Source organism: Ammospiza nelsoni, chromosome 1 (genome assembly GCF_027579445.1).
Source record: "Ammospiza nelsoni isolate bAmmNel1 chromosome 1, bAmmNel1.pri, whole genome shotgun sequence".
NCBI classification, from domain to species: Eukaryota; Metazoa; Chordata; class Aves; order Passeriformes; family Passerellidae; genus Ammospiza; species Ammospiza nelsoni.
Genome location: NC_080633.1, coordinates 22,139,884 through 22,165,894, shown reverse-complemented (window position 1 = coordinate 22,165,894; position 26,011 = coordinate 22,139,884). Strand labels below are relative to the sequence as shown.

Sequence of the window (26,011 nt, the reverse complement as noted above, 5' to 3'; positions counted from 1 at the left end):
GTGTCCTTAGAGCAATTATAGCTTTAGATAACACTTAGGTGCATAAGCTCTTAGGTGAACTGTGTATCAGTACCCTCTCATTCAAGGCCAAGTCAGATTGGGCTCTGAGCAACCTGGTCCAGTGGTAGGTGTCATGCCCATGGCAGAGCAGCTGGAACTAGCTATCTTTAATATCCCTTCCAAGGTCATTCTACAATTCAGTAATTTTATGTCATTTGAATATTATAATTTCCATAGATTGGGTAGACGTGTTTGGTTTGAAGCTGTTTCTGCTAATATTGCACATACAGAGAAAGAAGCAAGATATATGTGTAGAATCTACATCTGTAAATCTTTAACTTACATCCGTATATGTACTTTTTCTCTTGAAAGAAATAATTGCACCTCCTGGAAAATAAGAGAATAATTTAGAAAAAACCCTTTGTCTCAGACACAGAGGTTTTTGCATAGTTGTTAAAAAATTTGGTAAGAAATTCTGTACAGACCCAGATGAGAAAAGGTCCAAATTTCCATGGGACCACAGTGCATTATATTTTAAAGTCTTCAGACTTTTATGGTATTTAATTTCCCTTATATTTCAAAGATCATTAAAGCTGTCACTGTCTTGAGTAAATATATTGCAGAAAAGGTAGGATTGGAGATGTATGTGCCATGTATGTCAACTGGCTGTGTCTTCACAGACTGTGGCCACTTCTTCACAGTTTAAGCTACAGGGTCCTCTGGCTAAGGCAGCCAGAGATGAGAATGAGCTAAGGAGGTCTGCCTGGGGAAAACCACAGCAGCTCACTATGAGCACTCCTCTTATCTCTTGCACTGGGGGAAAAGGGAAAATCCAGGCCTTAGTTGTTTACAATGTGGAATTATTTGATTGAATTCACAGCATACTTAGGAATTTGATTACTGGACATTCTGCACCCGTGCCTAGTATAGTCAAAACGCTTCATATTGGAACACACTAATTGTGATAAAAGCCATTTTGAGTGCTTGAGCTTATTCTGGTTTTCATGTGTCAAAATACTTGATTCTGTATTAGGTTCTCTCTGCTTTCACTGACAAAGAACAGGCTGCATATGCAAAAGCAGGTGCTGTTGCGGAAGAAGTTCTGGCAGCAATCCGTACTGTAATAGCTTTTGGAGGACAGGAAAAAGAAATTAAAAGGTAAGAGCAGTATTTGCTTCCATCACTGGATATTAAAATACTCACTTCAAATGGCTTGAGATTTTCTTGTATATTTTCTGTTGAGAGTCTTGTGCTTTGTGCATTTTTAGTTAATGAGAGATTGTTAAAAGGTTTGCTACATGTTGAAAGACAATCAGTTATTTTTCTAGAGTTGATATGTTGTCTCTGCATTATGGGGTATGCAAACGACTTCAAATATCTTACTGTGAGAGCTTTAGACAAAAAAGGACCTCTGTTCTGTGAAGAGGTGATGATATGCTTGGTAATCTATAAATAATCTGAGTAATCTACTGAGTAATCTAATCTGAAACTACACTATTGCATAATCTAATCTGATTACTCAGTAGTTGAGAAGGTGCTAACAAACAGTATCTCTATTTTCGCTGTACTGTAAAATATAGATCTGCTGATATATTTTAACCTTTAATCTTGAGTGGTTCACAATAAAAGTTCACTGATCTATAGAAGCAATTTAAATGGCAGTCCCTGACCTGCAATGCCCTTTTTTTTTCTATACACCAAGTTGACTAATGTTGGCATTTTCAGGGGTTGCCTTAGAAACTCCATGCCTGACTATCAGGCTTACCTTTATACAGTCTTAGGGTTAGCTATTTTATGTACCTAACTGCTGTACTTTGTAAACATTCTTTTTCTAATCCATCCACAGAGCTTTTGTGATGTCTGCCATGGGACAAGTGTGAGTCTACTTTGAACTTCTATCTTTCTTCCAGATATCATAAAAATTTAGAAGATGCTAAACGGATGGGAATAAGAAAGGCTATTACAGCTAATATTTCTATGGGTGCTGCTTTCTTACTAATATACGCATCATATGCACTGGCATTCTGGTATGGAACTACTTTGGTCTTAACTGATGATTACACTATTGGCAAAGTTCTCACAGTAAGTATTAATGAGTAAATTCTCAGTGACAGTGAGAAATAATAAAGAACAAACCTTAAAGTGTGTATTTGACTGTAATAAGAATTGTGTCTCAAAATTGGAAAAGTAGCTTCCCTTCTTAACAAAAAGATTCTCACCACAGAAGCCTACATGTTGTTTCTGTAGGATTTCACAATCTATATGAGCCCAATTAAAACATATATGATTTTCAACTAATCCTAGATATCTTCTGATTTTCATAAGACCAGACTGATATAGAAACAGTTCAACCAAAAACTGAAGTGCAAGATCTTTTCTAGTTGCTATTTGCTTTCAGAGGTCTGAATACATTTCCAGGGTGCAGAAACAAATACCTTTTTTTAGCTGTTGTGCACTCTAAGTAGATAATTTTCTTAATGTTTGCTTATGTTTTGCACCATGAGAGGTTGGAATCACTTCTTGGTATGTTTTAGAAATTGGGGGGGTAAAAACATACTTGTGACTAGGAAATACTTCACCATCTAACTGAAGGAAGAAAACCATAACACTTAGATCATAGCTTAAATTATTCTCTTGATGTGGAAACCATTCTAATTTTGCATGAAATATGAAGAAAACAGGGGAAGAAGAATAACTTTGTTAACCATGATGAAACCCAGCCAGTTGACAATATGCATATATTTGTATATTTTTTAAACTACCTGTTTCATTGAAGAATCACTGAAGCTTGTGGAAAATGTCTCTGATATGTGGTTTTGGCTCTTTTGAACCTTTTGTACAGGCTGGCATATGGAAGGTTCAGTGAAGTTCATGACTTTATGTGTAATTTATTCTGTTCAAAGTATTTGCAAGCTCTATTGCAAATTGTGTTGTAGTTCAAACGATGTTTTTATGACATGGATGATGCATTATTGGGTTTAAAACCTGTGAATGATCTCTGTTCAAGAGGATGGGTGTGACAGACTTTGCTCTGACTACTATGGCTGTTATGAACTCTGAGCAGGGTGGTTTAATTGCTTTTGTTTTGATACTAACTGAAAGTAATGAACTGCTATTCTGAGAAAATGATGAATTTTTCTCTTCTGCTGCTGTTTCTTGTTTGCTTGCACTTTGCTCTTTCATTGAAGTGGGGTATCCTTTATTACTTTTTGATGAAGAACTTGGCTTTCTATACTTGTCTCACTGTCTCTTTGAAAGCAGAATGATAGTGTTTTGCATATCTGTTGTTGTTCTGTGGCAGATATATAATAAACTTTCCAGTCTTTGGCCAAAGAATGCATTAGTACAATAAATCCTGAGACATCAAGTGCAATTCTAAATTTTTTGTCATAGGTTTTACAACTCTGAGTCACTTTTTTCACTTTTTCTCAATGTATTTGCAAAATTATTGTTGTACAGCTTCTCAGTTCTGATATGAACCTTAAAAAGCCCTTTTCTTAATGTTTTTCTTTGCCCAAGAGAGACCTTTTCAGTTTTGCTTTAATTCTAGATTCATTAAACTTCCCTTAACAGACCTCCTTACCCAAAAATACCTAACAGAAATAAATATAATTTTCTGCTTAAATGAGAATGAATATATGCCTCTGTAAACATTTCTTTCAGGTCTTTTTCTCTGTATTGATTGGAGCTTTCAGTATTGGACAGACTGCTCCAAGCATAGAGGCGTTTGCAAGTGCAAGAGGAGCTGCCTACGCCATCTTTAACATAATAGACAATGTGAGTATCATTGCCCTCATTATAATTTCAAAACTTCTCTTGAAGGTAAGAGACCCTTCTTTTTAAAGACAGGAACTAAATTCACACAGAAGCTTAATGGAAAAATTTTGTAAGTATTCTTGCATGAGCATATCAACAATGTAGCAATGTAGCAGTGAGGGAGGAAAATATTGTGTCATTTAGATCTTTCAGAAACCTCACCTAAATTACTTTAAAAACCTGTTTAACATTTCTGCAGAATAATGGTGCATTCCAGGACTTCTTTACGAAGAAAAATTGGTTATTATTTTATTTTATTTTATTTTGCGCAGGAACCTCAAATTGACAGCTATTCAGAGGCAGGTTACAAACCAGACCACATAAAAGGAAACTTGGAATTAATAAATGTTTACTTCAATTACCCATCCAGACCAGATGTTGAGGTACTGTAATTGAAACTTCATATATATATATTACAGTGGAACATATGGATCATATTTTGGGAAAAAATAATTAAAAATTCACATAAATTATTTTTTGTTGAAAATCTAACAGTTTCAGATTGATTCTCTAATGTATTTAAAACTACTGTGTCATCACAATGATTTTAGTTAGATTTATTTCCACCTTGGGTAAACATGTTAAGTTTCCTGAATAATTTTTTTGTCTAATGCCCTAGTTAGTGTGGCTATGCAAAAAACTATAAATATATATTTCTATAAAAATAATTTTACAATCCTAACTCAAATGTTTGTGTATAGTAATAATAATGAGCTAATAAGTTTTAAAATAATTGCAATGCAGCTTTTTATGACTGTGTCTGAACCAGGAAAAAAAGAAAGCAGTTTCATCAAGGACTTGCTGTTTATGGAACAGAGATCAGAATCTGTACTTGTCTAGACAGAGAAGAAGTTTTCTTTTTAAAACACTGTCATGTATTCGGAATCTTAATGCAGTGATGATAGATAACATATCAATGGTTCTTGAAAATATTTCCATGGAAAGTGTCTTTGCATTATGTAATTTTCCTTCTTTACCTTGAAGGAAAATCCCCGATCTTGATAAAGTGACCTTTCTTAATTTTGGTAGGCAGCAAGGAAATTTACTCAGCTTTTAACCATGACTTTTACATAGCTTCCCTGTAGTCAGCATATGATGAATTAATGAAAAAGGTGAGGCAACATAACACAGAAATTCTTCATTGTATTGTTTTTGTATTTTCTGTTAGTAATGAATAGTGTAATACTATTATTTTGTCATATGAACTGGTTCGTGAGACAGGTAATTGAGGAGTGTGTTGTATGGTACATTGATACTGAGCCAATTGTGATGTAATTATAAGGAAAAATAAGCTGAAGTCATCAGTAATGCAAAATTTAAATCCACATGTTTATAAATTTTTTCTACAAAATTTGGCTAGAAATATAAAGGTTATTTCATTCTAGTCTTTCAAATTTACCTTGACATTTCTAAATACTGTTATGTTTTTGACCAACCTTCTCATATGGACAGATACTGAAGGGCTTGAATCTCAAGATTAATTCTGGCCAGACAGTGGCCCTGGTTGGTGGCAGTGGCTGTGGGAAAAGCACAACTGTTCAGCTCATCCAGAGATTTTATGATCCCAAGAAAGGCACGGTAAGACACCTCAAGTGAGATGAATGCTCTGCACACCATGTGTGGAAAGTCTACTTCCAGCCTCGCTGCTCTTGTCAATTTTCCAGTGACATGGTGAAGCGTCCCCTGAAATGGCACATGCTGGCATGGAGAGAGAGGTTCCTTGATCAAAACAAGCAGTAGACAGTTTTTGTCTGCTCTCTTTTGTTTAGGTTACCATTGATGGGCAGGACATTAAGAGCTTAAACATACGGTATCTGCGGGAGGTTATTGGCGTGGTGAATCAGGAGCCCGTGCTCTTCGCCACTACTATTGCAGAAAATATTCGCTATGGCCGTGAGGATGTCACCATGGAGGAGATTGAAAAAGCCACCAAGGAGGCAAATGCCTATGACTTCATCATGAAGCTACCCAATGTAAGCAGATCAGCTCTTCTGATGCAATAATTTCTTCTAAAACTTCTTGTGCCAAATGATTCCTCAGAAGGAATGCTTGTTAAGACAGGAAGCTATCCTGGACCTGTGAATATGCAGAGCTATGCAGAGCTTCCTCATAACTTTTGAGAATAATGTTCATTTTATATCTTCAGGCAATGATTTGGCTGTCATTTGAGGAACTACCAGAATTCCAGAACACAAATGATTAGTCGGGTGTATCCAGTAGGTGTTTATTCCTGTAGAGAAAGGAGAAGGTGTTACCAGCATCTCTGGCATTGCTGGCATCTTTAGTGGAGGGACTGTGACACTGAGTCTTTTCAATACATGTGTTTGTCTTGTAGAAGTTTGAAACTGTGGTTGGAGAAAGAGGGGCACAGCTCAGTGGAGGCCAGAAGCAAAGAATAGCAATTGCCAGAGCTTTGGTTCGCAATCCTAAAATTCTTCTGCTTGATGAGGCAACATCAGCTTTGGATACTGAGAGTGAATCAATTGTGCAGGCAGCACTGGACAAGGTCAGTGGAGTTTTAGAAAGAAGCATGTAAGTAGGAGCCTAATATTTACTTCTTTCTTGGACTTTTGTTGAAAATAGAGACACATAAAAACAGAAAATGTAAACTTTAATCTGGCAAATATTCTTTGTACAGAATATTTGCAGGCATTACAGAGAGAAATCCTACTCCAAATTAGAAGATGGAATAATATTTTCTGCCTTATCCAGCTTAAATCAACATTTTGTTGATGTAAATACCATCCTCGTCCATTATCTGTCTTACAGCCGTTCGTATTGTTGTCAGTCACCTGTCCTTGCTGAGCCTCATGAGATTCTCCTGGGCCTGCTCCTCAGGCCTGTCAGAGACCTCCTGAATGCCATCCCTTCCCTCAAGTCAATAAACTGCACTGCTCAGCTTGATGTCACCCTGAACTTGCTGAGTATGCACTCAATCCCATTTACCAGTATCAGTCATAACGATAATGAATAGTATGGGTCCCAGTATGAGGGACCACTTGAGGGACATCACTGAAGATGACAGAATTCCACTGCTTGGGATCATTGCTTTCATTGTTTAAACTAAAATTTGCTTGATCACTTTAAAACAGCCTCATAATTAAAATGACAAGCTGTGATGTTTGGAATATTAAGTGTATTATGCTTATGAATATCCAAAGAAAGGTACTTAGTTGAAATACAATTCATATGAAATTTTAGAAAAGTTTGTTTTTATTGTAGTCACTTGAGTTAGCACTGACTTACAACTTAAAACACTGTTATCTTTAAAAGTGAGTGTAAAATATTTTCTAGTGTTTCTGAGTATAAATTCTCCATGGATTTTATAGTTTAAGTGGGCAACTCTGGGCCTAAATATAAAAATCATAGCATTTTAAACATTTTAGTGTTTGTAACATTCTGAAATTCTATATATTGAGATTTTTGTTTAGATATTTTTTGATCAAATGTGATGTATTTATGTGCCACAGTGAAAGATTTTCTCTAATATTAAATTTCAGTCTTTAAATTATATTTCTATTTTAAGGAACTAATTTTTAGATTTTATTTTTTTATAGTTATATTTTTCTGTGAACCATTTTAATGTTTCCTTTAGTTCCTACTCAATTCTGCCATGAAGATGAGCAGTTTTTGCATTTACTTGTAAATGCTGACAGTAACTATTGCGGTTTTCAGGCAAGGGAAGGACGCACCACGGTGGTGGTAGCTCATCGACTGTCAACAGTCCGGAATGCAGATGTGATTGCTGTGTTTGAAGGTGGAGTTATCAAAGAGCTGGGCAACCATGCTGAATTGCTTGAGAAAAAGGGAATCTACTACAAACTTGTTAACATGCAGGTACTTCTGTCTCTAGCTGTTGGCTCATTTCCTTTTTTTTTTTCCGCCCACCCATAGTAATTTTAGCAGAAGTATGGGAAATTCTGCAGCATATTTTGATAATAGCAAAAGACTCATGTACTTTCAAAGGTGAGTAATAATGAGAGAGAACACTAGTTTGGCTACAAGACCTGTTCAAACCTGGGATAGTACATTTTTAATCCTCTAGGTATTTAAACTTAAAAGATGATTTTATGTTTTCTTTTTATGCAGTTAGTGCAGAGCAGATAACTACAGTAGTTTGGTATTCCATTGGTTGTTCTTAGTCTGATAAAAGGTAAAATACAGTAGCTGACTCTGGAGGAATGCAGCATTTTAAGCTGTTTAGTTATAATTCTTCATACTGAATTCCTTTCTAAAGAAAAAAAAAGTGTTGGAATAGAAGAAAAAGAAAAATAATTCAGCTGTGCCAAGAGCAAAAATGTGTTCTTAACTTATACAGATAGAAAAAAAGAGATTGCAAATTATAATAAATTTCTGAAATGTGTTAGCTATTAAATGAAGACCAAGACACTTAGATACTTTCATCCCAATGTCCCATGTGACCATTAGGTTAATTAGGTTATAGCAGATTTTCATTGTAGCCTTTGTTTTACTGCATAACCTCTACGTGCATTAAAGAAACTGAAACTGCCATCTCAGTATGTCACACTGAAGAGGTTAACCAGACCAATTAAAATATTTCTTCATAGGAGAATGCATTTGGTTACCTTAGATTCAAAGTAACTTTGTATCCAAGCAAATGCAAATATGGAGAAAATGAGGAAATATAAAATGGAAAGAAAATTGAAAAACAATAAAAAAAGAAAATTAAATTTGAAAGCAAGTAAAAAGAGATATCTTTAATAGTAATGCAAAAAGCAGTAAGAAATTTAAAAAATGGAAAAAACAAAACACAAGTTGAAGGCAACTTTGAATCCAGTTGCTATCAAAAACCTCAGGATGGGTAGACATTATTCATTCTCTCAAAGAGACTGGCAAAAGTACCACTAAGGGTAAAGCTCCTTCTCCAGGCTGCTCTAATTTTTCAGACAAAATGTCTTTTTGACTTGTTTCCTCCTGAACTTCCTTATTCCATTTAAAATCAAGAATTGCTTAGTGTGTTTTCCAGTAAAGACAGTAATGTTTTATCACTTCATAAATAAACTGTATATTCCCCAAGAATTAATTCTAAATGATCCCAAGGGGAGTGCAAAGGGCTTACTCTCAATTTAAAATTTTTTGTTTAATTTATTAAAAAATAGAGTGGCTACTCTCTGTCTTCTACTTACTATAAGAATTTTCATGAGATCCAAAACTCATGTATGACTAAAGCTCTGAAGATAGAGCTCTAATAATTATACAGATTTTCATACCTCCTTAAGGCTTTATATGTTGTTCCCTAATATCTCTTTCAACTGAAACAAAGTTACTTTTACTTTGACTACCTCATAATTTTGAAAGTTTGAAGTAATATGTGCATGTTTAATCTTAGCATCATGCTCTTCCCACTTTTAGTCAATAGAAGCTGAAGTTCCATCATCAGAAAATTATGAGTATGTACTTGCATCATCAGAAAATTATGAGAATGTACTTCCATCATCAGAAAATTATGAGAATTTACATAGTGTCAAAAGCAGTGAATCTGAACCAGACTCTGAAGAATCCTTAACCAGAGGATTGAGAAGACGATCAACTCGGAGAAGCATGAAAAAGCCAGGAGAGCAAAATGATAGTCCTGATGAGGAAAAATCTTCACCTGTAAGTATCTTTGCTGAGCTGTTAGTGAACTTAATTCCTCTAAACAAAGTTTGTTAAATTCATTCTCCTGCAGAAAAAAGGTACAAAAAGACATAAGAATTTAAAATACTAAATAGCCTTTGACTGATAATATTCATTACTTTCTTTTCTACTTTCACCATAAATGATAATAGAAATAAAATGGCAATATAACAAAGATGATGAATTTGTTATTGAAAGTAAATTTCCCTTAAAAGAAACATACATATATTTATGTACCATACTAACATAAGCTATACAGGTTAAATATTCATTTTTGGATAAGAAACAAAATATTTAGCCCAACATAACAACTTACAACAAAAATTGCAACCCCCTCCCCAAATATTATTACATTCATATTTACAGCAACTGTTTTACTGTTATTAATTGCTTCATGAACAATTACTTGAATTAATCAAGCCATGGATTACTCACTGTAATATGCCCAGAATAAATAGTTCAGTCATCACTGACCAATACCAAAGTATTCAGCAACAAAAATTACATGGATAAACTAATATAAAAAGAAAAGTGCTATAAATATCGTGTACAGATCTCCCTCGTGTTAGAACAAAAAAAAAGTACAATCATTTATTCATGTTATTAAAAATTATACAGTTTTGCTCCCCCTGAATAGATTCTGGGAATAGGAAATTGATTATTAATCTCTCCTTTTCTCTGTATTTTGCCAAATACATTGATGTTTGTCCTAATGCAATTCACGTTTTTTAGGCTGAAGAACTGCCTCCAGCTTCATTTCTAAAAATTATGAAGTTGAATAAAACTGAATGGCCATACTTTGTAGCTGGAACCTTGTGTGCAATTATCAATGGAGCTTTACAACCTGCATTTTCAGTCATATTTTCTGAAATTATTGGGGTAAGTTGGAATAAAATAAGCAAAAAATTATAAGCCCACAATATTTATTTTAAATAAAATTAACTTAAAACAATCACTAAAGCTGAAGAGTGGATGAAGCATTCTTGCAAAAATCTGAAAAATTTTATGACACAAAATGCTAAAAATCTTGCTACAACCTGACATATGCTTGTTATACATTAAATATTATGTAATATATGATCAAATTTCATATGAATGCAATTGACTACCAAAAAAAGTTACTGAGAAAGATGAGAGCATTTTAAATTGTTAGCTAATTTTATAAAACTTTCTTTCAAATTTTATATTATAGATTTTTACAGAGACTGACAAGGAATTGTTAAGAAAACAGACCAACTTATATTCACTGCTGTTTTTAGTACTTGGAATCATTTCCTTTTTTACTTTCTTTTTTCAGGTATGTTTTAATATTTTAACCTTATTTTAATTGTTCATCATGTCTTACAAATCTGAAATATACTAAAAATTTGCATCTTCATAAAATGTCTCCAACTCAAACCAGAACCTGTATTTATGGTTCTAGATATGTCTTGTGCTGAAACTTTTTTGACCTAGAGCTGCTTGAGTTTAAGAGTGTTTTGAATCTATTCAGACCTCTTAACTTTAGAAATTCCCATCTTGTTCATCAGTCAGACACCTCTCAGCATGAAACTCTGGATTTTCTCACTCATTTTCCATTGTCAGCTAACAGGCAACCTCTCCAGTCCTCACATTCTACCACCCTCCTCTCACCTCAAGCCCTCCTATTTGAATCTGTTAGTAGTTGAAAATCTATCCATCTCCTGCCTCTGTTCTCCAATTTGTTACTTCCCTAACCCTTGTCCAAGGGAACATCCTATATTTCTCCTGTGGGAGACTCCCAGGCCCAGTTTGTCAGGTAACACTCATCACACTGATACTCACTTTCTCCTGCTGAAATACTAAGGGTTGAACCTGACACAACAGTGCCACTGAAAAAGAAAAAAAGGTCATAATCATAGTAAATATTTTCATATACAGTCCATTTTATAATTTAGGAGTATATTGGTATATTTTTATCTGTTAAGTGAGCCCACAGAGTGAAATAATACCGTGCTTGGGACAGCAGCATAAACAGCCTCTTGCAGAAACCTGGTTTGTTTGTGGAATTGTCTCATTGCACTAGCAAAAAGGGCCTTGAGTATGGAAGGCTGAGTAGTACAGGGCTGTGATAGGTTTGCTCAGTTTAGAAATGTTCAGGTAATGTTTTTAAATTTGACTGTTGCATTTGACTGAGCCCAGGTTGCCTTAAAAGGCCTTTAATCTAAAATGAATGACCTAAATGTTACTTGTTAAAATCTGACTTACATTGACTCAGACAAATGAAGTCAAAGGGTTGATTGGTAACCTTCTCCTTAAAGCATGCTGGTGAAGCAGTGCTGGGAAATATTGCTATGCTCCCTATATATTTTTTTCATTAATTGTATTTGAATATAAGTACTGTGAACCTACTAGAATTTATGTGTATTAAACCTGGTTTTACATTTGCTTTCTGCAAACAGGACAGCAATATTTTTTACTTTGACATTATAGAGGCAATTTGTCTAAAATATGTATTGAATAAACACAAACAGTGTAATACTAAACTAAGCATTGTACTTTCTCTCAAACAGGGTTTTGCATTTGGCAAAGCTGGAGAAATTCTTACAATGAGGCTTCGATTCATGGCATTTAAAGCAATGCTTAGACAGGTAAAGATAATAAATATTTTAATTTCCAGGGTTTTAAAAAGAATTGATGGTATTGGTATAAAATAACTGGATTCTACATCACAGTATCATACAGAGAAGATTGTTTAAATCAGACTAGAAACCAATTTGATTAATTACATGTGGTTATGCAAAGTGTCCTTAGAGGGAGAGTCTTAAATCAGTACAAGAGCTTTTTATGTGCTCCTTGCACAGACTTAGTTTTACAGCCGAGTTACAAGGGCCTGACAAGTTGATGTGCACCAGCAGTTTCCCATTACCTGTTCATTTGCCTGCTTTGCTTTCTTTGGGCCCTCTCTCCCCTAAAGAAATGCAACACAACTTACACTGTAACTCTTACTTCAAATGTCAGATTTGAATTGTGATATGTACAGATATGTGGTTTTATATATTTATTTGAAATCTCCATACAAGCCCCCAAATCTCTAGTTGTTGCTTGTTAATGCAACATTAAGATTGTGTATTGAAAAGTAAAGCCACTTTCAGAGAGTTAAAATATAAATAGAATATAATGTTGTTAATTCTAAATTGGCTTAATTGTGCATGATTTCAGGATCAGTATTTTAGATTTTGAAATACAAAATATGATAGTTATGGAATTTTAAGTCTTGCACATAAAGCTACATGTAGACACAGAATTTGATTCATGTGAACATGACTATTTTCAATGTGACAGAAAACTGTTGTATTCTGAAAAATCACGATTTATAGATTAGCTATACTAAAAATCTAATGAAAAGGCAACCTTACAATTGAGTCTTGAGGTCACAAAGGCCTGTAATGCATTACCAGGACTTCATTCAATGCATACTACACCTGATAGTTTAAATCAGATATTTGATGAATAAATCATAAACTGTGTACCCCATCCAAACAATTAACTTTGATCAGATAGATAGAACAAGTTGATTTTTCCTTTGGTTGGGTTTGGGTTTGTTTTGGTTTTGTTGTTGTTGTTGGTTTGTTGGTGTCTCATGTCAAGAGGCTTAAAAATAAGCCTCTTCAATATGGGAAGAAACAAAGCAAGGAATATTTAGTTTGTAACCTGGAAATGCTTTACATTTAACCCCTCTGCAAACAGCTTTGCACCCATGAGGGAGTGTGACCAAAGAGTCCTCTCCTCCAAGCAGATTCAGTGAAGGAGCAGCAGTGAGGGAGGGTAAATTTTACTTTTGGAATCTCTCAGCTGCTCCCCTTCTCAGCAGTGACAATGAATACATCAATGATTCACAAGATTTCACTTCTTTCTAAATATATTCAATGTGCAGTGATGGAATTAAACTTATTTAAATATGTAGAACTGAGGCACTGCCACTTACCAGATTTACTTAGCAGTTTATTTGAAATGTCCAAAATCTGGTCTTAAAAATAATTTTTCTTATTGTAGGATATGGCCTGGTTTGATAATCCTAAAAATAGCACTGGAGCATTAACTACAAGACTTGCTAATGATGCCTCTCAAGTGAAAGGAGTAAGTAAAATTTTGTGTTAGAAGTTTTCCTGTTTGGTTTAGCATGTAATGAAGTTGCAGCTTGGTTTTGACTAGCTGGATACCAGTCTTGATTTTGAAAACTAAAATATACTATAAAATAATTTTTATATTATTTATTTTATATATAAAATGTACTATTATACCAGCTATTGGTATATATATAATAATTATATATATACCAATAGCTGGGAGAGAATGCACTGATGCACTTTATGAAAATTATGATAATATATATTTACAGACTAATTTCCAAATAAATTTTTCTAAAAAAAAATCTATTTTGCTGTATTGTGATCTTTATTATTAAACGAATATATTGGGAATCTCCTACCTAAGAAGTCTTTTAAAAGAGGTCTTATTCACTTAAAGACATGCAAATAAATTTATTCAGTTTCCAATCTCCTGCTACTTTTTGGTTGTACAGATTTCTTATTAAAAACCAAATGAGCTTCCAGCAATTGACTTTCATTTCTCAGTTACCTTATGGAGATTCTTTATAAGTAAATTCTGTGCTTTCAGGGTTATGTAATATCAAGCTAAAGTACACTGAATGTAATCATTTGTGTATGCTTAAGTAAATTTTTACTGCTACATGAAGTTATATGCTTGGGGTTTTTTCTAAACTGAAGGATTCTGAAGCATCTTTGGCTTTATTTCAATAGGGAAAGTTAAATATTTAATTTTCTTTCTTATTGGACTCTGTGTGATGACTTGTAAAGCTAGCTCTGTGATCTAAAAAATTTGACAGATTTTAATGTTTAGATGTAAATGTGAGTATGTGAGGAGGGTAAAGTTTGTTCAGTTTCAAGAGCAGAATTTAGAAATTGCAGAGTAAATTGAGGTAATCATAATATGGGGAAAGAAGATGTAACTATGATCTAGATAACTTTTTACAAAAGCATTTAAAAACCTGCCATTTTGAAAAATAGCAAAACTGAGTTAAGACTTTCTAAGCAGTGCTTTGAGAATCAGGAATTTTATGGGTGAAAATGCTTTTCTTATTTAAAATACAGTTATGTTGGTAAGAAATGCCTTTTGTTCTTTGTCCAGGCAACTGGTGTCAGACTAGCATTAATTGCACAAAACATAGCCAACCTGGGGACTGGAATTGTTATATCTTTGGTTTATGGCTGGCAGCTGACCCTGCTGCTTTTAGCTGTTGTGCCCATCATTGCAGTGGCAGGAATGATTGAAATGAAGATGTTGGCTGGGCACGCTAAGAAAGATAAACGAGAGCTGGAAGCTGCAGGAAAGGTGGGTCAAGAGAAATGAATCTGTTTCTGTATAACGTATGCAGTCATATTTACCAAAGCATTGTTAATGGATGGATGACTTCTGAGCCCAGAACATTTCACAATAGGCAAGCTCCAGCCAGGTACACAGCCAGGTACACTAGCAGACCTACATCACACCTCTTCAATAACAATTGAAGACTTATGGTATTAACCAAATAATATTTTTGTAGTTAAATGTTGGAATGTGCTAAAGACAATTCAGGCATATTCTCTTCTCATTCCTTTTCTAGACATCTTTGTTTTCCTTATTTTGCAACCACTCTCATTTTGGCTTTTTTTTTTTTCCCATCATCCCTTTTTGGCATGCCATCTATCTTATGTTTATTACACTGCTTTTTTTTTCTCTCTCCTTCTTCATCTTATTAATGTTTGCAGTGATAATATGTATATATCCACTGGTTTCTGTTTGCCATTCCTTTGTTTCTTGAGTGGAAGAGAAAGATGAGAACAGAAAAACAAGAAGGCTAGACTCTTGTTTAACAAATTAAATGAAGGCATTTAATGTCACTTCATTCCAAAAATCTTTTTGGGACAGAATAACTATTTCATCACTTTCCAGATGCTGCTTTCTTCAAGGTAAAGCTTTTCTAAAATCTCTTCTTATGTCCTACTCTTTTGAAAAGTTGCTGAAAAGAAAATCATTTATCTAAGGTCATGCAATTCCATTCCTTTCCTTTCAACTGCGTACATTTCTTCTGCTTCTCTCTGAGGGATGAGCATTTATTTTGTTTTGTTGTAAGATGTGATAGAAAATAGTTGACAATTTTTAGAATAAGCACTAAAGACTTTCTTAATGCAGCATATTGTGAATATTTAGCACGGGTGTTACAAATATTTCTGATTTCTTTTTTCAAAACTGAAAAAAAAAAATTTCTTTTCATAGTAATGTTAGTTTTCTTTCTCAAGGCCACCTAAGCAAGCACTGGACTACAGGCATTTTAATTAATTCTCATTTTTTAAAAAATATGGGAGTTTTTTTGGTAAAAATAATGTTCCCCCTGCAAAATACACTTTCTGCAAGGAGTTGCTGAGCTTAGGTTACTAAAAAACCTTACTTTATGGTCTTAATTAAACTAAAATTACATTAAATGTATATGATAGCAAAATGCATTGAAGACTTGAGAGTCTTCTGGAGAATCATCAAGTTTGGAAGGGACCTTCTAGGTCATCAAGTCCAACCATCAAGGCAGCACCACCACAGTGACCCCTAAAGCAAATCCCCAAGTGCCACCTCCATCTCTTGAGCACTTGCAGAGACAGTGACTCCACCACCTACCTGGGAAATCTATTTGAATGCCTGACCAACCTAACAGTGATTTTTTTTGTTTTTAATGTCTAATCTGAATCTCCCCTGGAACATTTGTGTATACAAATGACTCAAGTCTAAAGAATCTGCAAGCTAAAAGAAGGTATTCAGGGCAAATATTTACTGCTGAGACTTCAAGCTCTAAGGCACCTAAATAACCTGGGCATTTTGATTGCAGCCCAAACTCTGCAGACTGGAAGTTGAATGCTAATATGCCATTTTTCATGTTGAGTACCTTCTCTATATTTGTTATTGCTGTCTAATGGTTTTTCACCATTTTTTTGTAGGACATTAAAGAGGTCTTATCAGAAAATTCTGAGCATTGTAAGAAAATCTCATTCCTAAAAAGAAAAATGTAAAATGCTTATTTTTATATCAACAGTCTATGATTTTAAGAACCAGTATAAAATATAAAATTGTATTCCAGGAGAATCTTCTATTAATTTAGAATAAGGAATTGCAGCATACTTAATTTTTGATTACAAAAACCATTTGTTTTTCTATTGCAGATTGCCACAGAAGCAATAGAAAATATTAGAACTGTTGTTAGCTTGACCCGAGAAAGAAAATTTGAGTTGATGTATGGAGAACATCTGATTGTGCCATACAGGTATAATAAAATAATTAAGCTAAAAATAATCTGTAATTAATTGCAAACTTTTACTTCCACAATAATAGATTTTTTTAATATTGTGTATTATTTGATGTATAATTTAATTATCTCAGAATTAATGTCAATATTTTGCATATTTGTATTGACAAATGTAACCATCACCAGTCAACATTTTTAAAAAAATTTATTTAATTAATTTTCTGTTATAATATTGGTATCTTCTATTAAAATGTTACTTGATTTGGAAAAATGTTGGTTTTAAGTGAGCTTTCAAAGTGGTCTAATCTAAATTTCCACCTGATTTGTTGGATATTTAATTAAAACTATTTTAATGGAAATTGAATATTACATTAGGCCACTTTTTAAAGTGTTAGTAAGATTGAAAACATTTGAATAATTACTTGCTGGTTTGGGGATGAAAATAAATTAATATAAGTCTGTTTGGACTAAATCAAAATTTAAAAGTCTTAAAGTAAAAAACTAAATAGATCCTATGAATTTAAGTTTTATTTGTTCCAGACTGTGCTGTTTCCTTTTTGGACATCTATGAGAAAAGTAAAGAAAATGAAAGTATATGTACACAGATATAATGGGAAAGAAGTAGGGTGCCACTAACACATCTACCATAATAAATGAGTGGTTAGAGCACAGTGCAGGACATAAAAGATATTACTTAGCTTTTTTCCCAGGCTGCTGGGTTTTGAGTTCATATCTCGTGATTTGCAGAACAATTTCTAACCATTCCCAGGGTTGGCATTGGTGGGATAGCTCCAAGACTTTCATCTTTCTGTTGTTCTAGTATAAATAAGAACTTATTGCCCTACGAGAGAAAAGTGTTTTTAGTTAATGTTTCGGTGTATGTAAACTTTACATTCATAACAGTATCAATTGAAGTTAATTGTTTAATTGTTTTTTGTGTACTAGGATGTCAGTATGACTGCACACTTTGATGAAAATATGCATTCTTTCTGTACAGAAATTCTGTGAAGAAAGCACATATATTTGGCTTTTGTTTTGCCCTTTCACAAGCAATGATGTTCTTTACCTACGCTGGCTGTTTCCGGTTTGGTGCCTACCTAGTGGTAAATGATCTCATGGAGTTTAAAAGTGTATTTTTGTAAGTATCTTTCTTACAATACCTTTTCTGTCTGTTCAGAAAAATTATTTAAGAGCAACAGTTCAATACATGGGCTATGGAAACAAGTATGATTGACTGAGATTCTACCAGTGTGGGTATCAGTGACCTGAATACCCAAGAAAGTCAACCATACTGATATTTTGTTGCCAACCTAATTAAAGATAGTTAACACAGCTCATTTTGACCAGAAGATGTTAGAAAGTGTCTGCATTCCATCTACTAGCTGAACATCTCTAGCCAGCTGAGTGAATTTTTGGATAGATTTGAAAGGGAGGGTTTGAGCAAAAACCATGTGAGCCCTTCTATATGGTTCAAACAGAGAATAAAACAGATCACTTTATGTAGCTCTGAAGAAAAAAGACAAAGTTAATAAAAACAAATCTTTTTTACTTTGCCTTAAAACAGGCTAAGAGGTTTCATGTGCCAAATAGCTGTTCTTGGTGATGATTTATTTTCTATGGTGCGTGGTAGTAAGTAATAGCTGAAGACAACAGGTTTTTAAACTATTCTAATGTAGCCTATAAATTACATAAAATTCCATAAAATGACATAAAAGTCATCAAAAACTAATAAAAGCATAGTTTTCAACCTTTATCAGTATTGTAAATCCTGCAATTTTTTCCAGCAGAGATGCGGTAGAAAATTAAATCTTTATTGTCACCTTGTTACAAGCTTGAGTTCTTATTTTCATTGGTGCCTTAAAAAGTGATCACTAACTCCCAAAGGTTGTTAAACCCTAGAGAGGAAACCACAGTGAGGATGGAACAGCATTAGAGTAACAATGATGCCATCCATTGATCCCTTTCTTCACAGCCCCAGCTGAGACTTAATATACTAACTAGAATAAAAGAAACTAAAGAAGTTACTGCTAATATGTAATGAAAACAGTGAATTTGGAATGCAGGCATGTTTATCTCATTTAATAAAAAAAGATAAAAAATTTCTGGAGCTAAATTAATAATTAAAGCAATAATAGTTGATTACTACTTCATTCTTTCTAAATTTAGCCCTCTTTTTTCACTGAGTAAAAGTTGACTGCAGCCACATTTCCACTGTTCTTTTCTTCATGATATTTTTTCCCTGATTTCTTTATAGAGTGTTTTCAGCTGTTGTATTTGGTGCAATGGCACTAGGACAAACCAGTTCTTTTGCTCCAGACTACGCCAAAGCCAAGATATCAGCAGCCCACTTGTTTCAGCTGTTTGAAAGAGTGCCCTCAATAGACAGTTATAGTGAGGAAGGAGACAAGCCTGTGAGTAAGCCATGAGTTCTGGGTGATACTATTTACTGGTGATATGGACATCCCTCTCCTCACTTTCTTCAAACTGATTCTTCCTCTCCTTCTGATTACATCCTTATCACAATGCATCTTCGACTCTATCTGAGCAAAACATGGACCAAGTTCCCTATTTTCAGTCCAGCTTTTGCACGTAGAGTCAAAAGGGTATTTGTTTTGAAAATCTCTATTGACTTCTGGAGGATGAGGATACTTCTGCAATTCTAATCATCTGTGAAATTGTCTTAAAAAAGATGTAACAGTGATAATATTTTCATTATAGGAAACATTTGAGGGAAACATAACAATCAAAGATGTGGCATTTAACTACCCAAACCGACCAGAGGTCAAAATCCTTCAAGGGTTGAATCTAAAAGTAGAAAAGGGACAAACTCTGGCTCTTGTTGGCAGTAGTGGCTGTGGAAAGAGCACTGTTGTTCAGCTGCTGGAGAGATTTTATGACCCACTCGATGGAGAAATGGTAAGTTTTTTTGCAAGAACATGTCAACAGATTAAGTGAGGGTGTTCTTCATTGGTTTTCTGTGATTTTATAAGTACAACAGGTATTTCTAGTTTTATTTTTAAGTATTTTCAAGTGACTCATTGGGTCTCCTTAATTAAACTAGATGTATGTAAGTCCCAGTTTCCCACATCACAATTACTGATCCACAGTCTCATTATGGCTTTAAATTCAGGACAAATTTCTTGACGTTTTTATAATAAGAACAGTTTAAAAACTAATAAATATATGTATCTACTTCTGTATGATCTAGTAATAGAATTTTCCATCTATGTTCTTTCAAAAAAAAAAATGAACATTGACAAAAGTATTTTTTTCATTATTTTTTCCTTGCCAGGAACATCTTTAAGAGTATGCCTGCTTATTAAGTGATAGGTTGTAAATACTTTCAGTAATATTGGTTTAAAATGTAGGGTTTCCTATACTATTCATTTAGCAACATTACAATTTTTTTTTTCACATAGTGGTGCTGTTAATTACTGTTGCTCTTTGGTATAAATGTGCTCAGAGGGTTTAGAAGAATTTTAGAACTTGTCTCTGCAGAGATACTCACAAAGCATAAAACTATAATTAAATGAAGCCTAGATACAATGGAAAAGATTTTTTGAGGTTAAAAGTGCCCAAAAAGGTTCAATGTAGCAAAGCGATGTGTAGAAAGAGGCAGCATAGGTGCCTCAAAAGTGTGTTTAACAAAATGCAACTTCCTTCCCAGTGTTTCTGACCTTGTGTCCATGAATAACCAACAACAGTTTACCGAAAGGTAAAGCACAGACCTTTGCCATAGAAACCACAAAAGTGTTGGACTAATTCTCAAGCTGAGTTGTACTGTGAAGGGAGTGAAAGGGGTTTAGCTTAAAGCAGAAACTGTCAGAACAGCTCTTCACAAAAGTTCCCTCAGTTTGAGTCAGGTTTATTATAACACCTTTTCCATTGAAGAAAAAGATTTATTAGCTGAAAATTGACTGTTCTAGCACCAGCTGTGGAGTTCATAGAATAATCTCCTCCAACAGCCATGCTGTGAAGGGGGCAATTCTTCATAGCAACCACCCAGCTGATCATGTTACCCAGCACAGAGCCTAAGTGCTGCACTGGGTCACTCTAGTGGAGATTTAACAGCCTTTTTAATGTCCTGGTTTATTTGTGTCCAAGGCAACTGTGTAGTTATGAAGCTGATACATTAAAAAAAAATTAAAATTCTATATTTATTTAATAAAAAATGATAGCAATTCAGCAGGCATATTTAGCAGAAGTATGAAAGAGTTGCCAATAAAGAAAACTGGCTGCAAATGACATCTTAAGGAAGTAAATTTCTTCTTTATAGATGCAAAATAGAGGAAAATTTTCCTGCTGAAGAAACAATTGAAAGAACTTTACCCAAAGTTCTTTGAAATTGCTTCAGTGTATCTTATCTTCCACTGTCTTCAAAATCCTAATTAAATATTGAAGTCAAGAAAAGGACTGAGGCAGCATTCACTTCTATTAATTAGAAAATTTTGGAACATAGACAAGAAGGAGGGGAAGGGATTATGTGGGCTGGCAATTGGTAAGAAACAGTTAAGGAAAGAGCTGCAATTGCACAACTGCTGTGTGTGAATTTACAGTGAGTCTCAAATTTATATATAGCCACGTGACTAAAATTTAAAATGTTTCCTTTCTCAGTTTTTTGATGGCAAAACTGCAAAGGCTCTGAATATCCAGTGGCTGAGGGCTCAGATTGGTATTGTCTCACAAGAGCCAATCCTGTTTGACTTCACTATTGCTGAAAACATCGCCTACGGAGATAACAGCCGGCAGGTGTCCTTCGAGGAAATTGTCAGTGCAGCAAAACAAGCCAATATCCATTCCTTCATTGACTCGCTGCCAGATGTAAGTTATTCCCTTTCTTTCCTTCTCAGAACTGGATGTGGACTTAAGTGGCAGGGGAAAACTGTCTGGTCATAATTAGCTGGGGTACAATAATTCTCTGAGATGAAAATACATCTGAAATATTTTTTAAAATATTTTCCTTACTTAATTCTGTTTAGCATATTTATTTTCACTCTGGGAAATTCCATTGTCAGATGGAGAGTGGAACTTTTAAGATCTCAGGGAAGAAGACACACAATTATAACTAACTGAGAGCTGCTACTAAGGGGTGGGGGTTTTAAAGTTGAACATTTTTTTAAAGCTCCTGTCTTTCTCAAGTATATGTAAAAGACTCTGCTAGACTGATGAGTTTATATTTTCTTCCAGTTATACCTAGCCAGAATTTGAATTTCAAGTATTCCTGTCGTCTGAAAATTGCTAAGAATTTTTTGCCTATATGCATGAGACAAACACATAATACTATAAGACTGAGCCTCTTGGGTCAGATGAAAGGTCTGCCATGCACAAAATCTTGTCCTTATGCAGTGAGCAGGAAGATGTAATTACAAGTATTGAGAAAGGCAAAAAATTTAATCACATTTCCCCTAAATACTCATCTCACTTTGAATGATTTTTCAGAGTTTGAACCCCAGTTTTGTCACAGACTTTCACTGACATTTGGTGTAGTGTTGTCTGATTGAGAATAACATTGTCTTTCTAACCTCAGAGTGGCTTGTTGCTTTGAATTCATTAAACACTTGATGTTATAAAGTCTACCAGTAAAAGATCAATAGATCCGTGACAGATAGAAATTCTGGTCTAGAATTTCAAAGCTACTGGTGTGGAATATTCAGATTATGGGAGGCTGGTGTCAGAGTTGGTGTGCTTCAATATACCTCCAAACTGATTTTCACTCAGAGACTGAACTTAATCTGTTTTTTCCAGAAATACAATACCCGTGTAGGGGACAAGGGGACGCAGCTTTCTGGTGGCCAGAAGCAGCGGATCGCTATTGCCCGGGCTCTCGTGCGCAGGCCCCAGATTCTGCTTCTGGATGAAGCTACTTCTGCCTTGGACACAGAAAGTGAAAAGGTAACTTAAGTCCCAGCCAGGGATCTGGAATCTAAACTTTTTTTTTTGATTATGATTACTGTTTTTACTCCCACAGTTTAAAACCAAAAGCTGGAAATATGGCGTCTTATGCAAATTACATATTTAGGCAAATAATAGGCAAATATAAATGTCTTACCCCTCCTTGGGGGAAAGAAAGTATTTTTTACATCTGTATGACAGTAGGCAGATTGAAGTAGCTATGAAGAATGCATTCCTTAGCCTAGAAGTCTTCAGGCTTCAGCTGAGAAAGTGCTATCAAAATTGACACACAAACTACAGAAACCAAAAGGATTGAGGATGGTGCCAGAGAACACCAGGTTTTTTTTCTGTGAAACTGTGATATGTGGCTTTCTTAAGTTTTCTTCCTTTGCCCATTGCTCTCTGGTCCTTGCAACATGTTCATGGCTAAAATGAAAATTTTAGGTAAAAATTGCTAAAGCATTTACTTTTTTTTTAAGGCCAAAACTGTAATCTTGATACTACAGAAGTACAATCCAGCTGAAGAAAATGAACAGAGTCTACAAAAATACTTACTATTAATGAGGCAAATATTATATAATATATTATAATCTGGAAAGTTAAGATTTCTACTAAATTATGATCAATTGTAGACATGAAAAATGAGATTTAAGGGGAAAATGCCATTAAATAATTCCACGATTTATTGTTTTCTTGATTATATGCCAGTTAGGTATTTAAATTTAACCTCTTACTTTATTCTGCATTAATAAGCATAAGGAATAAATACAAGAAAGCAGACATTGTTTTTAATATCTTCTGCCAGTGATAGCTTTAAGAAAATGTGATTCATGAGACTCCCTGTGAAATCATGAGAACTAGTATGATAGCAGCTGGCCCAAAAATATAGACTTCCGTATATAATTAATCAGTCATGAAAGGAAGCTGTGGAGGTCCCCAATTAAACCTCTTTTTCACACAAAGGCCAATACTGAACTCAAACTTAGATGACTTTATGCTGTGTCTGGTAGGGTACTTGAAAATCTCAAGGAGATTCAGTAGAGATGTTTTTGTCCCTGTTCCAGTGCTTAATTATCCTTGCAGTGAATCCTTTTTATATCCAGTCAGAAGATCTCATACAATTTAAAACCATTTTCTTTTTTTCTCCTGCCATGCATCTCAGTAATGAGCCTGGTTCCTTCTAATTCTCTTAACTATCACAGCATTATCCGCTCTAACAGTCTGGACTCTGCCAAGACACAGGCTAATTCTAAATCAAGAAGCTTGAGCAACATATATTCCCTTTCCTTCACTGCCATGTTCAAGCTTACAGATGGCAGTGGAGGTGTATGTCCCGGCAGCTGCCAGATGAGCTCAGCTCCTGGTTTGTTCCTTGTGCAGATTGTCCAGGAGGCGCTGGATAAAGCTCGGGAAGGTCGCACGTGCATCGTGATCGCGCACCGCCTCTCCACCATCCAGAACGCCGACACCATCGCCGTCATCCAGAACGGCAGGGTCGTAGAGCAGGGCACCCACCAGCAGCTGCTGGCTGAAAAAGGTGCCTACTACTCCCTGGTCAATGTTCAAAGTGGGTAATGCAACATCTCAACTCCAGGCAGTATTTATCTCTGAATTGTCACTGTGGCTACTTTTGTCATTGTAATTATTTCAGTATCAACATTCAGTCTTGATACTTTTGGTTTTCTTCATTCCTTTCATACGCTATACAAACCCAAGAAATACTAAGTAAATGTGTACCATTTTCTCTAGTTTTCATTATTCAAACCTCTTTTTTATGTGGCCAAAGCAGATGCCCATGGCACTCATGAAAGTAGAAGCATGCTAAGCCAAATGTAATTATTATTAGCTTGCTTTGAACTCTTTCAAAAATCACACTAATTAGGTGTGAGCCACTTGGAAATATTTTCATGCTCATTAAAAACAGTTTTGCTCTTGTCAGAAATAAACCTCAAGCCTTATCCTCGCTGTGCCTGTGTAAGACAGTCAGTCCTGGCCTATTAGGCTTGTTCATGTTGTGAGAATTTGCAGGTCAGCTGAAGCTTGATGCCAGGTGTCTCCTGTTATGATGAGGAGTTTTAGTAAAGGCCTTGAAAATATGGGGACAGGCTGAAAACAAAGGTCCCAGAACTGTAAGTACCTTACTGATGGTTAGTTGCTGATCACTGAAGAGTTGCAACCTTAAGAGATGGAAAAAGACTGCTTGAAATGAAACAGAAATTAAACAATAGATAAGGAAAAAACCCAAGGCCATAACTGATGGACGAGACAAGGCATCTGCTACAGCCTGGGAAAGTACTCTCTGCAAGACTCTCAAAGTCCTCGGAGTCAGAGGTCAAGGACTAAGAGGCTCTCTAAACACTGCAATATTTTATACAAGGTGAAAATCCTGGATTTGGACTTGGAGGAGGGGGAAGAAAAGCTTCCTTTTCAGTGTTGACATCCTTTGTTGAAGAGTTTTTGAACCTGAGCACTGCCATGACTGAGACTCGCAAGGACTGTGACCATCGGTCCTGAATGCCTGCCAAGGGCTCTGGGATATTGTATATTATTTGCAAATATAGGATAGCTGTTAAGGTAATAACTGCTTCGAACATGTTGGCATTTGCCTCTAAAAGCTACTAAACAGTAAAAATGTATTTTGTTACTGAGTATTTATGCAGTAAAGTTTTGTTTTTAAGTTTAAAACTGTCTTGATTAATCAATCGTCTGCACTTCCGTCATAGAATTTCTCATTCCCTGAGATTTATACATATGGTCTGTCATACCCACACCCAGATATTTACTCACACAGAACCAGTCTGTAGCTAGATAGGCCATATCAATTAGGCTCAACCATGGACTAATTACACTCTACAGAATATTGATTGATGCAGTCTCACTGTATTCCTGTTGAATCACATACCTGTTTTCTTTTGTTTCTGTCTTAGATGGAAAACCAGTTTGACTGGAAAATTTGTTTGTTTCTGTTTATGCATTGCTTGATACAATGGGGTTCTTGTCTGTCAATAAGGATATTACTCTGCATAAAAATATAAGTTATAGTTGCAACTGTAAGAATGAAATAGGTACTCTTCAACATTATAGTCTGAAGACTCAAGTAAGAACAGAGAGTGATTTTTTAAAATTAAATTCTGGATGTTAGTATTTTGTTTTTAAACTAGTATTTTTAATTGTTGATGATACATTTTCTAATTATTGGATTAGGAATGATTGAGTTATTTCACCAACTCATTCAAGCTCTTCATGAAAATCAAGATAACACTATAAATATTTTAGCAGAAACATCCGAAAACCATTTTTTTAAAAATTTTTGCCATATAGTTTAAAATATATTTCAGAAATTCACGTCAAATG

At 34.8% G+C, this 26,011-nt stretch overlaps 1 protein-coding gene across 3 annotated transcripts in view; it reads left to right on the top strand.

Annotated features, from left to right (window-relative positions):
* Positions 1–25,342, top strand: part of ABCB1 (ATP binding cassette subfamily B member 1) — a 48,548-nt gene extending 23,206 nt beyond the window's left edge. Inside the window, exons 9-29 of one of the 3 annotated variants that reach the window (XM_059467201.1) lie at positions 1,034–1,158; positions 1,911–2,082; positions 3,664–3,777; positions 4,089–4,199; positions 5,269–5,394; positions 5,586–5,789; positions 6,152–6,322; positions 7,492–7,653; positions 9,190–9,432; positions 10,186–10,332; positions 10,646–10,750; positions 11,985–12,062; positions 13,468–13,551; positions 14,623–14,826; positions 16,683–16,783; positions 17,763–17,903; positions 19,020–19,176; positions 19,484–19,681; positions 21,380–21,586; positions 22,511–22,657; positions 24,038–25,342. In XM_059467201.1, coding sequence (XP_059323184.1) covers positions 1,034–1,158; positions 1,911–2,082; positions 3,664–3,777; positions 4,089–4,199; positions 5,269–5,394; positions 5,586–5,789; positions 6,152–6,322; positions 7,492–7,653; positions 9,190–9,432; positions 10,186–10,332; positions 10,646–10,750; positions 11,985–12,062; positions 13,468–13,551; positions 14,623–14,826; positions 16,683–16,783; positions 17,763–17,903; positions 19,020–19,176; positions 19,484–19,681; positions 21,380–21,586; positions 22,511–22,657; positions 24,038–24,232 — 3,192 coding nt within the window. In that variant the 3' untranslated portion in view covers positions 24,233–25,342. Of the gene's footprint in view, positions 1–1,033; positions 1,159–1,910; positions 2,083–3,663; positions 3,778–4,088; positions 4,200–5,268; positions 5,395–5,585; positions 5,790–6,151; positions 6,349–7,491; positions 7,654–9,189; positions 9,433–10,185; positions 10,333–10,645; positions 10,751–11,984; positions 12,063–13,467; positions 13,552–14,622; positions 14,827–16,682; positions 16,784–17,762; positions 17,904–19,019; positions 19,177–19,483; positions 19,682–21,379; positions 21,587–22,510; positions 22,658–24,037 lie in introns of those variants that run through there. The other 2 variants (XM_059467209.1, XR_009418005.1) reach the window with 2 other exon arrangements.
* Positions 25,343–26,011: the final 669 nt, after the last annotated feature.